At 39.5% G+C, this 14,015-nt stretch overlaps 1 protein-coding gene across 7 annotated transcripts in view; it reads left to right on the forward strand.

The window, feature by feature from the left end:
• The window catches only part of LOC149237824 (uncharacterized), a 479,771-nt gene that overhangs the window by 400,116 nt on the left and 65,640 nt on the right, over positions 1-14,015 (forward strand). For all 7 annotated transcript variants that reach the window (XM_089372813.1, XM_089372812.1, XM_089372815.1 and 4 more), the window contains 2 exons: positions 770-828; positions 1,002-1,092. In XM_089372813.1, the coding sequence (XP_089228939.1) occupies positions 770-828; positions 1,002-1,092 (150 nt within the window). The remainder of the gene's footprint in view (positions 1-769; positions 829-1,001; positions 1,093-14,015) is intronic.

Raw genomic sequence — 14,015 nt, forward strand, 5'->3', positions numbered from 1 at the left:
ATATATATATATATATATATATACACACCTGTGAACAAGAATCAGGATTACAATTGTGCTCTATTCTGGGCAGCCAAATCTCATGATCTAGATTTGACCAATATGTTTCTCATTTAATCAATGACTGCGAGTATTCATATGTGTTTATAGATATATACTTTCTGCAAAATGTCAAGTGCAAAATTGATCTATTTGAAGAAAATTAGAAACATAGGTATAAATTTTATTTAAAAAGCAAAGGTTAAAATAACCCCAAGAATCAAGATGGCCATCAAATTGTCAAATTTGATTGTAACACTAGTGTAATATATTTTTGATTGAATAAACATTAGCATTTACATTGCATTCTCCAGTTTTCTTCCACTTCGAGAAAATATTATAGAGCTTGTGTTTTATGAAAAGTCAATTATAATGTTCTTCCTGTAAGGACGTGGAAGAGACATAAGGCTATTGCTGAGTTTCCCAGTAAAAAATATTCATTATGCCTGACCAGAAGTACCATTTTATGCAAAAAGGTGACAATATTACAAAGGCTAGGCAAAGAGGAAACTGTTAAAATCATGTGTAAAGAATAAAGGTAGTTGAATAAATGTACATAACTATGTGATATGGACTTTAGACATATGATACAGAGGCCAAGCCATAGGAAACTGCTAAAATCATGTTGTGAAGAATTACGGTGGTTGAATAAATGTATATAACTGTATGGTATGGACTCTGGAGTCTAGACGTGTCTAGTTCTGCACCTAATATCCATGTCCTTTTGCAGTTCACATCATTGAGAGCAAAGAATTTACGCGCATCTGACATCAATGGATTTTCTGATCCGTAAGATTCAGTTGCCTGTTTTATACAGTCATCCTGTGAAATATGTATTGTGAACTGTCGAGGATATGGGATTGGCCATTACGTTGGCTTATTTCTCTACTTTATTTTGATATTACTGGAATATATTAGTTGGACACCTAGCAACACTTATCATTCTCTGTTGTTTTATGCAGGTATTTATCCTTCATTGGACCAAACTTAGTTCAACGTTTTCATTCTAAAGTAAAGTACCAAACGCTTAATCCTGTTTGGAATCCTCTTAAGGTAGTTATCAACTTCTCTATAATTTATATACTTCACCATACAAATATTATCATAATAGTTTTGTCTTTCTTTTGATTATGCCTACTGTATGGTTTCAAAGTTTAATGAGTAAAATGGCAGATCTTCCTTTTCAGATTATTGCCTGTGACATTACCTGAAGATACTCTCAACAGATAAGATAACTTGTCATATTGTCGATTCACTTTGTAACTAGATGTCCTCAGTTTTTCAAGATGTTTTGCTGATTATGTTGAAGTTGAAAGAAATCCAGGCATTAGGCTTTAGCATAATAGGGACCAAATGAAGCTTTGCCCACTACTGGCCCCATAATTCTTTTTTTTTTTTTACAAACATTCATATGTCCAGTGCGGAGTTTTAAATATCCTATGTTTTCTAAGTTTTGGGGAAGCATTAAAATCAATTTGGGCTCTAAAATGGGCTCATAAGAAATATCTGTGTTAATGAGTTGGAATTCAAAAAAAATAGTTTCAAGAAATTAGGTCAAAGCCATGTTAATGATTTGGAATTCAAAAAATAATAGAGTTTCAAGAAATTGGATCAGTGATAATTATTGGGTTGTATTTAGGCAGTCATGTCATATTTTTATTTGGCATATTTAACTGTACATATAAATCTCATCTGTTGGAAATACTGAGAGGGAGGGTGAATTAGTATTTCACATTTTCTTACAATTTAGTACCATAAAGCCTTAACCAATCACATCAAAGGAGCACTATATATATATATATATATATATCAATGTTACACGACTCGTACTCATATAAGACTCGTCACGGCATTGACTTGTCGATTCATATAAGACTTGGGAACGACTCTTATAAGACCCGTATAAGACTCGTCAAAATACAAAAAAAAACTTAAAATGTAGTAAATTTTAAGCACAAAAAAGAAATTAATGACAATTCCAATCATTATAAGTTATAAAAACCACAATATATGCAATAATTCATAACATCATCTCATATCTATAAAAGTGCAACATAACATATTCAATTTTTGTAAGCAAAACATTTAGATACTAAATAAGAAAAGGACTCATGATTCTATAATTAAAATAAAAAATGTCAGCAAGTTCAAAATTCAAATACATATGTCATAAATGATAAATGATTGTCTCATAACAATCTTGAGTCTCATCACTCATGGACGGCCACGCCTAAAATAAGCCCTTGTGGAGCTAGTGGTAACATCGGAAGATTGAAGCAACTGTGAGGAAGGTGTATTTGGAATCTCCATTTGAGATGGCAAACTAAAGAGATCCTCAGCCTCTTCATCAAGCCAACTCAAATTAGGGGCCTCCTCCTCCACAACCCAATTAGACTCTAAATCAATAGTATCCAATAAAATTGGATTTGTATCCTTTGGTTGCACTTGTTTTGTGAGTATTCGAAGGTTGTAGTAGATGAAAACTAACTTCTCCAACCTCTCATGCTTCAACCTGTTTCTCCTTTCGTTGTGGATGTGCTCAAACAATGACCCATTACGCTCACAAGAAGAAGCACTGTAGGGTTGACTCAGAACTCTGATGGCGAATTCTTGTAATAGTGGTGCCTTAGTGCCACAATCTATCCACCAATGAGCTGTAAACAAATAACAACAAAGATTATTAGTTTGCAATGCCAAACATACAAAAGAGAACTAGCAAAATTACAAGCTAAGTTCTAACAATTTGCACTTACAAGGCATTTTATTTTCCTTGAGATGTTGGCTTGAGTTGAATCCAAACATGCCAGATGCTTCCTTGTACATATCTTGTTGTAATTTGATTTTGTCCTAAATATCTAGATCCAGGAACATCTTCTCAATGCATATCATGACACCTTTCATCGCCTCGGGATCTCTTTGAATGCTAGATCCCTCATTATAAATAAGCTCGGATTGAGATATGCTCCTGTTGCATGCAATGGTGAATGTAGTTTCCTATCCCACCTGGAATCAATAATTTACCATATAGGGAGATATTTAGATTCATTTCCGTTATAGAAAGTCTTGATGGCCTCTTTGGCCCTATCCATGCCCTCATAAATATATCCCATTGCAGGTTTCTCTCCATCCATCAATCTCAAGACTTTCACGAGGGGCTTAGTGAAGCTAACAATCTCATTCACTTTGTCCCGCAAACTATCAACATGACAGATGTTTTCACAGACATTGCTTTCGGTTTTGTGTTGTCTTTCTAGAATACCCATTGCTGGCTACAAAATATTCTTCTCAAGGCTTGGTACTCATACAAAAGGCTTTGGAGGGAAAGAAAGTTTGTAGCAAACCATGTGACAGTTGGGTGACTAAGCTCACCCTGTGTGAATTCCCTCATAAGGTTCAACACCCAAGCATGATTATAAATATACTTGGTAATATGCTTGCATTCTTGCACAACGTCTTGCACCCACTCCAACTTCCCAATGTCCTATAGCATCAAGTCTACGCAATGCGCAGCGCATGGAGTCCAAAAAATGGTGGGATATTTGGCACAAAGCAACCTTCCAGCTGCCACATAATTTGTTGCATTGTCCGTGATTACATGGACAACATTTGCAACCCCAACTTCCTCCACCACATCAGCCAAAAATGAAAAAATCAAAGGTGCATCTTTTACATTTGCAGATGCATCAATGGATTTTAGGAACATGGTTCCTTTAGGGCAAGCTACAACAAAATTTATTATTGTTCTACCCCTCTGATCTGTCCACCCATCAGACATAAGTGTACAACTTGTAAATTTCCATGAGCTTTTAATGCTCTCCAATTGTTCCTTGAGACACTCAAGCTCCTCATCTAGCTCTTTCCCCCTAAGTGCATTATAAGATGGGGCTTTGTATCCAGGGCTAGCACATCCAATGGCATCCACCATGGACTGATAAAAAGAAGACTTTGCATAGTTGAATGAAAGACTGTTATGGTACCAAAACCTCCTCACTGCCATATTTTCCTCCTTCCTCTTCTTATCATTGAAACTGTCCAAGGTTGGTTGAGATCCTCGAGTTGTACGAGGACTGAAGAAAGAAGAGGTTATACTCCTGTTTGCCATAGCAGTTGAAGAGGAGTTACCAATACCTGGACTTTGAAACTGTGTTTCACTTTGAGATGAAGATCTACCTATCCCAACAATCCCATCCTTCCTTATTGCCCTCTTAGAACTTGCTTCTTTAATGGATTCCAAAGTAGCTACCATTTCAGTAGTGACTTCATCAGGGCAACTTTGACAACATCCCACACTATGCCTAGGAATTTTGGCTAGGTGGTGTTTCAGCCTGTTTATGCCTGCATTCATTGTGGCATTGCAATAATTGCACTTGATATTGTGCTCATTACCGGGAATGATTCGTTGACCATGTGCCCATGCCGGATCATGAAACCCTTTGGTGGCATGGTGACAAAATCTAGAAGAAAAAAATTAAATTTAAATTTTTTTTTGGTTTTGAATTTTTTTTATAATTTGCAATTTTTTTTGGTTGTGTGTGGCTGCTGTGTGGCTGAGAAACTCAGTGACATGCATTCCCAAACAAAAAAAAATTGCAAACATAAAAAAAAAATGCAAACAAAAAAAACAAAAATAAATACATGGAAAACATTCTAACTAGGTTCATGAATCCTATCTGAAGCTTAGTCTGATCCGATGAAGCCTCCTTAAGCCTCCTCCAACAACTCCTTCATGCTCCTTTAGCTTCACTCTCAAGTTTCAACACTCACACAAATTAGCCAAACACTTAAATGACAAGTGAATGAGAAGTGGAGGGGAGAGAGGTGCTTATAAAGTTTTTTTTTTCCCTCCAATTTCCCTCTTCCTCCACCTCATTTCCAAAAATCAAAAAAATAAAAAAAAATTTGAATTTTTGGACAGATTGTGGGTTTTGATGCTCGGAGGGTCTTATAGGGGTCCGATGAGAGTTTAATGGGCTACCTGCAGGTTTGATGCAGGTAGCCGGGTCTTGTACAAAACCCATAGGGTAAGGGTCTAGACCACAGGTTCTATGCGGTTGACCCGTCCTGGCATGTGACCCATTCTTACCTGTGGGTTTCAAAAGGGTCGTGTTTCACTGATATATATATCTATATCTATATCTATATATATATATATATATATATATATATATATTTAATTATATCATGATGGAAGCTACAACTTCTGGTTTTAGCAGCTACAATTGGAAGGGCTACAACCCTAGGTTTACTAGCTCCCACTGGAAGGAGGTGACAACCTCTTGAAAGAAGCTACAACTTCCTTGCCTAGCACCACCCTACCACCCTTCACAATAAAAGATAGAACAAGAAATTTGGGCTCCCATACCAAGGATATTGACCCAATTACAACATATACAATCACTGTTATCTCTGTCTAATCACATTCAACTCCAGGTCTGCTCCTTGAATTTTGATATGCCCAATAAGTATGCCACTGAAACTATCTTGTAATATGAAATGATTCTTAAAAATATACAATCTAACAACAAAAGGGGTTTTAACTCATTCCAATTAGGAAAGCTCTAACTTGGGCCTCAAAGATACCTCAACACAGCTCCTCAACTAAACTGAACAAGTTGCCCACAATGTGCCTCAGAAGGGGGGTCAAAGTTTGCCTCTAGATTCTGCCTTAAGACTCGGCCTGTCCAACGAATGTGTGCCTCAGATATACCTCTGTTTCGGATCTGTCTTAGACTACCTCAAGTTTGGATTGCCTCAGGTTCAGGTCTGCCTTAGGAGAGCCTCAGAAGGTGGCTTTGGACCTGCTGTTAGTTTGACCACAGATCAGCCTTTTAAACCAGAGAATACATGCCCCAGATTCAACCGAATATTGCTTAGGAAAGGCCACAGAACAGGCCTAACTCTTGCCTCAAATCTCACCGAGTATTTGTCTCAAGCAGATCGAACTCGTTGCCTCAGTGGTGTGGCCTCCACAGGGCTGCTGCGGCCCTAACAGAGATTCAAATTCATCCTTTAGATAGGCCTCAAACTAGGCCAATATTGTGCCACAGAAAAGACTAAATTTTCCCATGAATAACCACAAAACATGGACAACAATAATACCAAAACCCTTGATCAGACTTGGCCTCTTCTTCATGTTGAAATTTGGGCAACTATGGGATGAATTTCCCATGAGAAACCCTACTGCCCCAATCGAAGCCCAACTGACCCAAAGAGAATTTAACTGTAAGAAAGAGAAAATTCGAAATTGGGCTTATTATTAAATTAATGTGACAAATCAATTTAGGTAAGCTTTCATTAAAGCACATGGAAAAATTTAAATTTAAGTGTTTCCCTCCAAGATTTCAAGGTCGGCCTCATATTGCATGTCGGCTCCCATATGAAAGGCCACATCCCAAATCAACTATAAATACTCATTGTGTTGTGGCTCATTTTGTATAGCAAGTAACTCGCTACGCTCTATGGCTCGCACTCAATTTCTGAGGCTCACATGCTGATCTGAATTTGAAACTACTTGAAATTTGTTTGCAAGGTATTCAATTCAGAATTAAACATGTTTAAAAGATTCCCATGTCTTGCAGAAGGAAAACACATGAAATTTTCAGCTGTTCATGACCCATTTAAGCATAGCAGAGTTCTTTCCTTTTACTGTTTAACACATTAAAACGAATTCGTTCTGCAAAATAAATCAACCACAAATGCAAAAGAAGTTGATAAAGCAGTTCACCCCCTCCAGGGCTACGTCTGCTGGGTCCAAAGCTCCCAACCGGGCTTGTCCTTGTTTTTATTAAATGCTCAAATTAAAAATACAGCTGAATAGAAGCATCTACAAGAGAAATAGATGGTAAAAATGGATTCAAAACACTTGAATCCTTCAGGATTGACTATTGGATCACCTCCAATGGATACTTGCAACCCTATACAGTCTTCACAAAACTGGGCCCTGGTGGCTCCTAGAACTTTCACGGCTCCAAAACCTCTGCAAATGACCTCAGATGGCTGTAAGACCTGCACCAATGGCTTCAGAAGGTCGAAAATACCCAACATCAAAAAAAAAATTCGTCCAAAACAGACTTTCCTAGCCAAAGTTATGGCCATTTACTCCCAACTGCCAGTTGCCCCTACAAAAACTCCAGCTAACTTTAGTTAACTCCAGATAGCTCCGCCAATTATGGCGGGTCCGCCAAATTCGCCATGCCCGCCAAAATTTCTGCCAAATTCGCTGGTGGTTGGGTTGGGCCCACGGTTCTTGGTCACGGTCATATGAGAGGGGGGCTGGCCCGCTTTGGTTTCCGCCCCATGCAACTGTAACATTAAAATTCTATTTATTCCGCACTTTAGTCAACATGTGACCATGTGGTCCAGCGGTAAAGCGCTTGGCTCATAGACCATAGGTCGGGGGTTCAATCCCCCATCCGACCAAAAATTTTAATACATCCGCCCAACCATCTTGCTGACGTCATTTGGGGGCCACGTGGTGGCCTCCGAGCCTGCCACGTGGCAGCCTCCGAGCCTGCCACGTGGCGGCTTCTGATTGGTTGTGTAAAGGGAATATTCCAAGGAATATTCTGCGGAATATTCCTTTTTTAATTTTTTTTTGAAAAATTAAAATTTCTAATGTTATGGGCAAATTCTTCTTTTTGCCATAACTTCCTCATACGGCGACCGTTTTTCAAACCGTTTGTGGCGCCGGAATCGGGAAGACAAGCACTTTCCAGTCGTTCAACTTTGAACCAGTTCTGAGCACTTTAAATTTTGAGCATTTTACGACACTTAGGACATGAGCACCTGATCACGCCTCCCCATTGGGAAGCTTTTGGACCCCAAAAGCCTTCGACTACCTGTTAAAGAGGTGAGGGTACAGCTCCCTCACTCTGTCCACCTCCATCCACTTTGCCTTGTTCGGTTTGCTGCCTTTGAAACCAACCCGAACATAATCTACACTGCCCCTTCTTGAAGTGCGTGTCCTTCTGTCAAGGATTGTATCTTCTTTCAGCTCATCTAAGAATTCTGGCGAGAAATCTTCTATAGATGGCAGCTGAACAGCATTTTCATGATCAACAATCAAAGGACGTTCATACAAACGTAAGTTCTCCACATTGACAACAGAATACATTTGCATGTAGGAAGGCAAATCTAATTGAAAAGCATTATTTCCAACCTTCTTGAGGATTTTGAATGGACCATAACGAATAGGCTTCAGCTTTTTACCTTCTCCTTGCATCCTTTCCTTACTAATGTACAGCCATACCTCATCCCCTTCTTGAAACTTGTGATCGACCCTATGCTTGTCGTGTCTTTCCTTGTACTTGCCTTGACTCTTCTCAAGCTGTTCTTGAATTTGCTGATGTATTTGCTGAATTCTTTCAATGAATGAACGAGCTTTGTCAATGTCACTATGTCCCTCAATGGCAGCATCTTTCTCAAGAATGAAATCAAGAGGTGATTTTGGCAAGTAACCAAAACAAGCTTCAAACGGTGAGGTGTTTGTGGAAGAGTGCTTGGCACGATTGTAAGCATGCTGTATGTAGTGCAAATGTTCATCCCAAAGCTTGGGATGCTTGCTGCAATAACCTCTCAAGAGGTGCACAATGGTTCTGTTCACAACTTCGGTTTGTCCATCTGTTTGTGGATGGAAAGTAGTACTTTTCTTCAACTTTGTGTCCATCATCTCCCATAGGTTGGACCAAAAATTCCCCACAAATCTGGAATCCCTGTCACTAATAATGGAAGTAGGCAAACCAAAGTGAATCCATACATGATGAAAAAATACTTCAGCAGTTTGTTCAGCAGTTATAGTTTTCTTACAAGGCATAAGTATACACATTTTGCTGAAACGATCAACTACTACATATAAATAATCCTGCTGCTTTCGAGATTTTGGCAAACCTCCTACAAAATCCATAGAGATGCTCTCCCATGGTCTAGAAGGTACCGGCAAAGGAGTATACAAACCAAGCTTCCTATTGCTAGGCTTGCTTGTAGCACATAATGAACAACCTCTTATGAACCTTGAAACAAAATCTACCATGCGAGGCCAATAGCAATACCTCTGTAGATGTGCAACTGTTTTGCTCACACCAAAATGGCCAGCAATAAGAGAAGAATGAGCTTCTCTTATGACATTTATCCTCTCCCCCTGTGGTATACACAACTTGCCCAAATGAAACAACAAATTGTTATGCATGTGATAGTCATTTTCCTCTACATGATTCCCTTTACTCAAGTTAGCATACACATCTTTAAAGTCATCATCAGATGCATATTGTTCTATGTAACTATCATGTACAATGGAAGCATTCTTAAGTAAAGTAACAACACCAATAATAGGCCTTGAAAGCATATCAACAACCTTATTCAAAGTACCTTTCTTATACCTTATTACCAAATGGAACTGTTGCAAGAAGCCCATCCATCTGAAGTGTCGTGACTGTTGTAACTTGCTTTGTGATTGCAAGTACTGTAAGGGCTGATGGTCGGTATGTATAACAGTTTCTTTGCCCATCAAGTAGTGTTTCCACTTTTTGACGCTTTGTACCAACGCATACAACTCCTTATCATATGTAGGATAATTTACAACAGCACCATTAAAAGTTTCAGAATGAAAAGCAATAGGCTTACCATGCTGTAGAAGAACTGCACCCATAGCATAATCACTAGCATCAGTTTGTATCTCAAATGGCTGTCTCAAATCCGGTAATGCAAGGACTGGAGCTGAACTAATCTTCTCTTTCAAAGATTCGAAAGCTTTTTGCTGCTTGCCTTCCCATTGGAAAGCATGCTTCACACTTGTCACTGCATGCATAGGAGCTGCTATAGAAGAGAAGTTAGAGATAAACTTCCTCCAATATTGAGCTGCACCCAAAAAACTTCTTACCTCTGTTATGGATTTGGGAGTAGGCCACTTCACAATAGCCTCAATCTTAGCAGGATCAATTCTCAAAGCACCTCCTCCTACTATGTGTCCCAAATAAACCAAAGAAGTCTTTCCAAATTCACACTTTGACATTTTAAGAAATAACTGATTCTTCTTCAAAACATCAAGTACTTTTCTAACATGCATGACATGATCTTCTCTAGACTTGCTGAAAATTAAGATGTCATCTAAGTAGACAATAACGAAATCATCAAGAAAAGGACGCAAGACATCATCCATTACCCGCATGAAAGTTGCAGGTGCATTGCACAAACCAAACGGCATCACAAGCCACTCAAAGAGTCCTTGTTTGGTTTTAAAGGCTGTCTTCCAAATGTCACTTTCTTCAATTCTTACTTGATGATATCCACTGCGCAAGTCTAGCTTAGTGAAATATCGAGCATCTTTCAGCTGGTCTAGCAAATCATCTATCCTTGGGAGTGGGTAACGATTCTTTACCGTTATCTTGTTCAAGGCCCTGAAATCAACACACATACGCCAAGTGCCATCTTTCTTTGGAATCAATACAATCGGTGACCCACATGGCGAAGTACTTGGCCTTATGAAACCCTTGTCCAACAAGTCCTTGATTTGCTTCTTTATTTCAGCATTCTCCATAATATACATGCGGTACATGCCTATGTTTGGAAGAGGACAATCTGGATGCAAATGGATTTCATGTTGAATCTCCCTCTTAGGAGGCAAACCTGTTGGCTCCTGAAACATCTCATGATATGCATCAACTACATCATACAGATCTGATTTAAGTTTTGGATCACAATTGTCAAATGACTCATGATTCACATCAACCTTGGGCTTAATCATAAGAAGAACAAAATTCTTACTTGAATTGACCAGCCTTTTTACCTGTCCTGCATTCACCATCGCTATATTTGTCTTCTTGCGATGAGCTCTACCAATGAACTCCTTGCCATCTTTGAACATATGATATTTGTTTTCATGGCGATGAAAGATAGCTTTCCTGTCAAACAAGTAAGGACTTCCCAAAACAATTCCTGCTATATCAAAAGGTACCACATCAAGTTCAACTGTGTCTATAAAATGTGCAGTAATTGCAAAGCGCAATGTGCACTTTCTTGAAACTTGTAAATTTGCATCCTTGCAAATCCATCCAAGTGGATATGGCTTCGGATGTGGAACGGTCTCAAGTTTAAGCTGCTTGACCAAGTCCTCTGATATCAGGTTTGCTTGTGACCCACTATCAAAAAGTGTGTCAATTTTAGTATGTTTTGAAATCACCCTCACATGAAACAGTTCAATTCTTTCTTCCTCATTAGGAGCTTGTACATGGCAGTTTGAGGTACTAGTGCTGGCTTGAGTTTCAAATTCTTTTCCCTTCAAGTTTTTCAAACCCATGGCTGTAATTTTGGTTTCATCACCTGAATCTTCCCCTAAATCTTGTGGTGTAGATGTAGTAGCAGCAATTTTCTGTTTCCCTTTGGATTTGTTAAATTGAGGTCTTTTTTCAGGATATAATTTCCAACAGTTTTTCTCCTCATGGCCTGGTTTAGAACAGTGTTTACAGAACACTTTCTCACTCTCCTGTTTGACAGATGCATTCTTTTTGCTCTTTCCCTTGGAGGTTTTCTCTTTGTTTTTCCCCTTGGGGGGCTTGTTTCTACCCTCTTCAAATGTGTTTTTTCCCCTTGCCTCTAAATGGGTAGCTTGGACACAAACCTCGTCCAGGCTAGTAGGGTTAAACATCAAGATGGTGTGTCTGAGGTAGCTATGCAAGCCACCGATGTATTTCAGCAAGGTTTCTTGGGTCTGTAAATCTACCCCTAACAAGAGAGCTCTTCTCCTGAATTCTTGGGTGTAGTCTTGGACACTGACCCTTAAGTTGTCGGAAATTTTGCCAATTCATAATGGCCTTCTGCATGTGAGCAAGAGGATAAAACTGTTTTTTAATGGCTAACAGAAATTCAGGCCATGTTAAGGTAACCTTACCAAATTTCTTGATCTCCTCTTTAGTCTTGGCCTCCCACCAGACCAATGCTGCTCCATCCATTCTCAAAGAAGCCAACTGAATCTTTGTGGCATCATCATGCATATTTTGGATCCTCAAGTAAACTTCCAACTGCCTAATCCAGTTGTCAAGCTTTTCTGCATTCACTTCACCATTAAACATAGGTAATTCGAATTTTACATCAAGCTTCAAAAAAGGACTTTTTCCAGATGATCTATGCTTATGAACAGAAGAAGACGAGGATGAAGAGGAAGAAGGTGAAGATGGGGGTGGTGGATCACCATTTCCTCCATGTCCTTTCTTGGAATGATCATCATCCTTCTTACCTCCTGAAGAGCCCTCTCCTTCATGTGGATGTTTGGACCCTTCTCCAGCCAATTTCTCATTTCTTTCTTGGTACAATATCCTCACCATTTCAGTGAGGTCCAAGAAAGCCTTTCTGAAGACTCTTTCTTCTTCTCTTGGATCTGTCTCTATAGGAATTTCTCCTTCATGTTCAGACATCCTTGAAGCTTCTGCTGAGACTCTTGAGGGTGAAATTGAAGGTGGAGGTGATGGCTCTCTGGCCTTCCTTAACTGAGGATTCTCTCGTTCTCTAGTCAACTGTCCTTCCCCTCTTTTAAGTTTCAACCTGGTAAGCATCAATACTTTGCAAGACAGTTAGAAGATCTTTGCACAAAAACCCTGAGCTCTGATACCAACTTGATCTGAATTTGAAACTACTTGAAATTTGTTTGCAAGGTATTCAATTCAGAATTAAACATGTTTAAAAGATTCCCATGTCTTGCAGAAGGAAAACACATGAAATTTTCAGCTGTTCATGACCCATTTAAGCATAGCAGAGTTATTTCCTTTTACTGTTTAACACATTAAAACGAATTTGTTCTGCAAAATAAATCAACCACAAATGCAAAAGAAGTTGATAAAGCAGTTCACCCCCTCCAGGGCTACGTCTGCTGGGTCCAAAGCTCCCAACCGGGCTTGTCCTTGTTTTTATTAAATGCTCAAATTAAAAATACAGCTGAATAGAAGCATCTACAGGAGAAATAGATGATAAAAATGGATTCAGAACACTTGAATCCTTCAGGATTGACTATTGGATCACCTCCAATGGATACCTGCAACCCTATACAGTCTTCACAAAACTGGGCCCTGGTGGCTCTTAGAACTTTCACGGCTCCAAAACCTCTGCAAATGACCTCAGATGGCTGTAAGACCTGCACCAATGGCTTCAGAAGGTCGAAAATACCCAAAATCAAAAAAAATTCGTCCAAAACGGACTTTCCTAGCCAAAGTTATGGCCATTTACTCCCAACTGCCAGCTGCCCCTACAAAAACTCCAGCTAACTTTAGTTAACTCCAGATAACTCTGCCAATTATGGCGGGTCCGCCAAATTCGCCATGCCCGCCAAAATTTCCGCCAAATTCGCTGGTGGTTGGGTTGGGCCCACGGTTCTTGGTCATGGTCATATGAGAGGGGGGCTGGCCCCCTTTGGTTTCCGCCCCATGCAACTGTAACATTCAAATTCTGTTTATTCTGCACTTTAGTCAACATGTGACCACGTGGTCCAGCGGTAAAGCGCTTGGCTCATAGACCATAGGTCGGGGGTTCAATCCCCCATTCGACCAAAAATTTTAATACATCCGCCCAACCATCTTGCTGACGTCATCTGGGGGCCACGTGGCGGCCTCCGAGCCTGCCACGTGGCAGCTTCTGATTGGCTGTGTAAAGGGAATATTCCCTAGAATATTCCAAGGAATATTCTGCGGAATATTCCTTTTTTAATTTTTTTTTGAAAAATTAAAATTTCTAATGTTATGGGCAAATTCTTCTTTTTGCCATAACTTCCTCATACGGCGACCGTTTTTCGAACCGTTTGCGGCGCCGAAATCGGGAAGACGAGCACTTTCCAGTCGTTCAACTTTGAACCAGTTCTGAGCACTTTAAATTTTGAGCATTTTACGACACTTAGGACATGAGCACCTGATCACATGCAATGTATCTTTTTGTGGCTCGGTTTCTCATAAGACTCACATCTGTGGCAGTTTCACATATTCTTTGCGATGGATTTCACT

The sequence above is a fragment of the Pinus tabuliformis genome, chromosome 8, assembly GCF_031772625.1.
Source record: "Pinus tabuliformis cultivar Carrire ecotype Pingquan chromosome 8, CPIR1, whole genome shotgun sequence".
Taxonomy (NCBI): Eukaryota; Viridiplantae; Streptophyta; class Pinopsida; order Pinales; family Pinaceae; genus Pinus; species Pinus tabuliformis.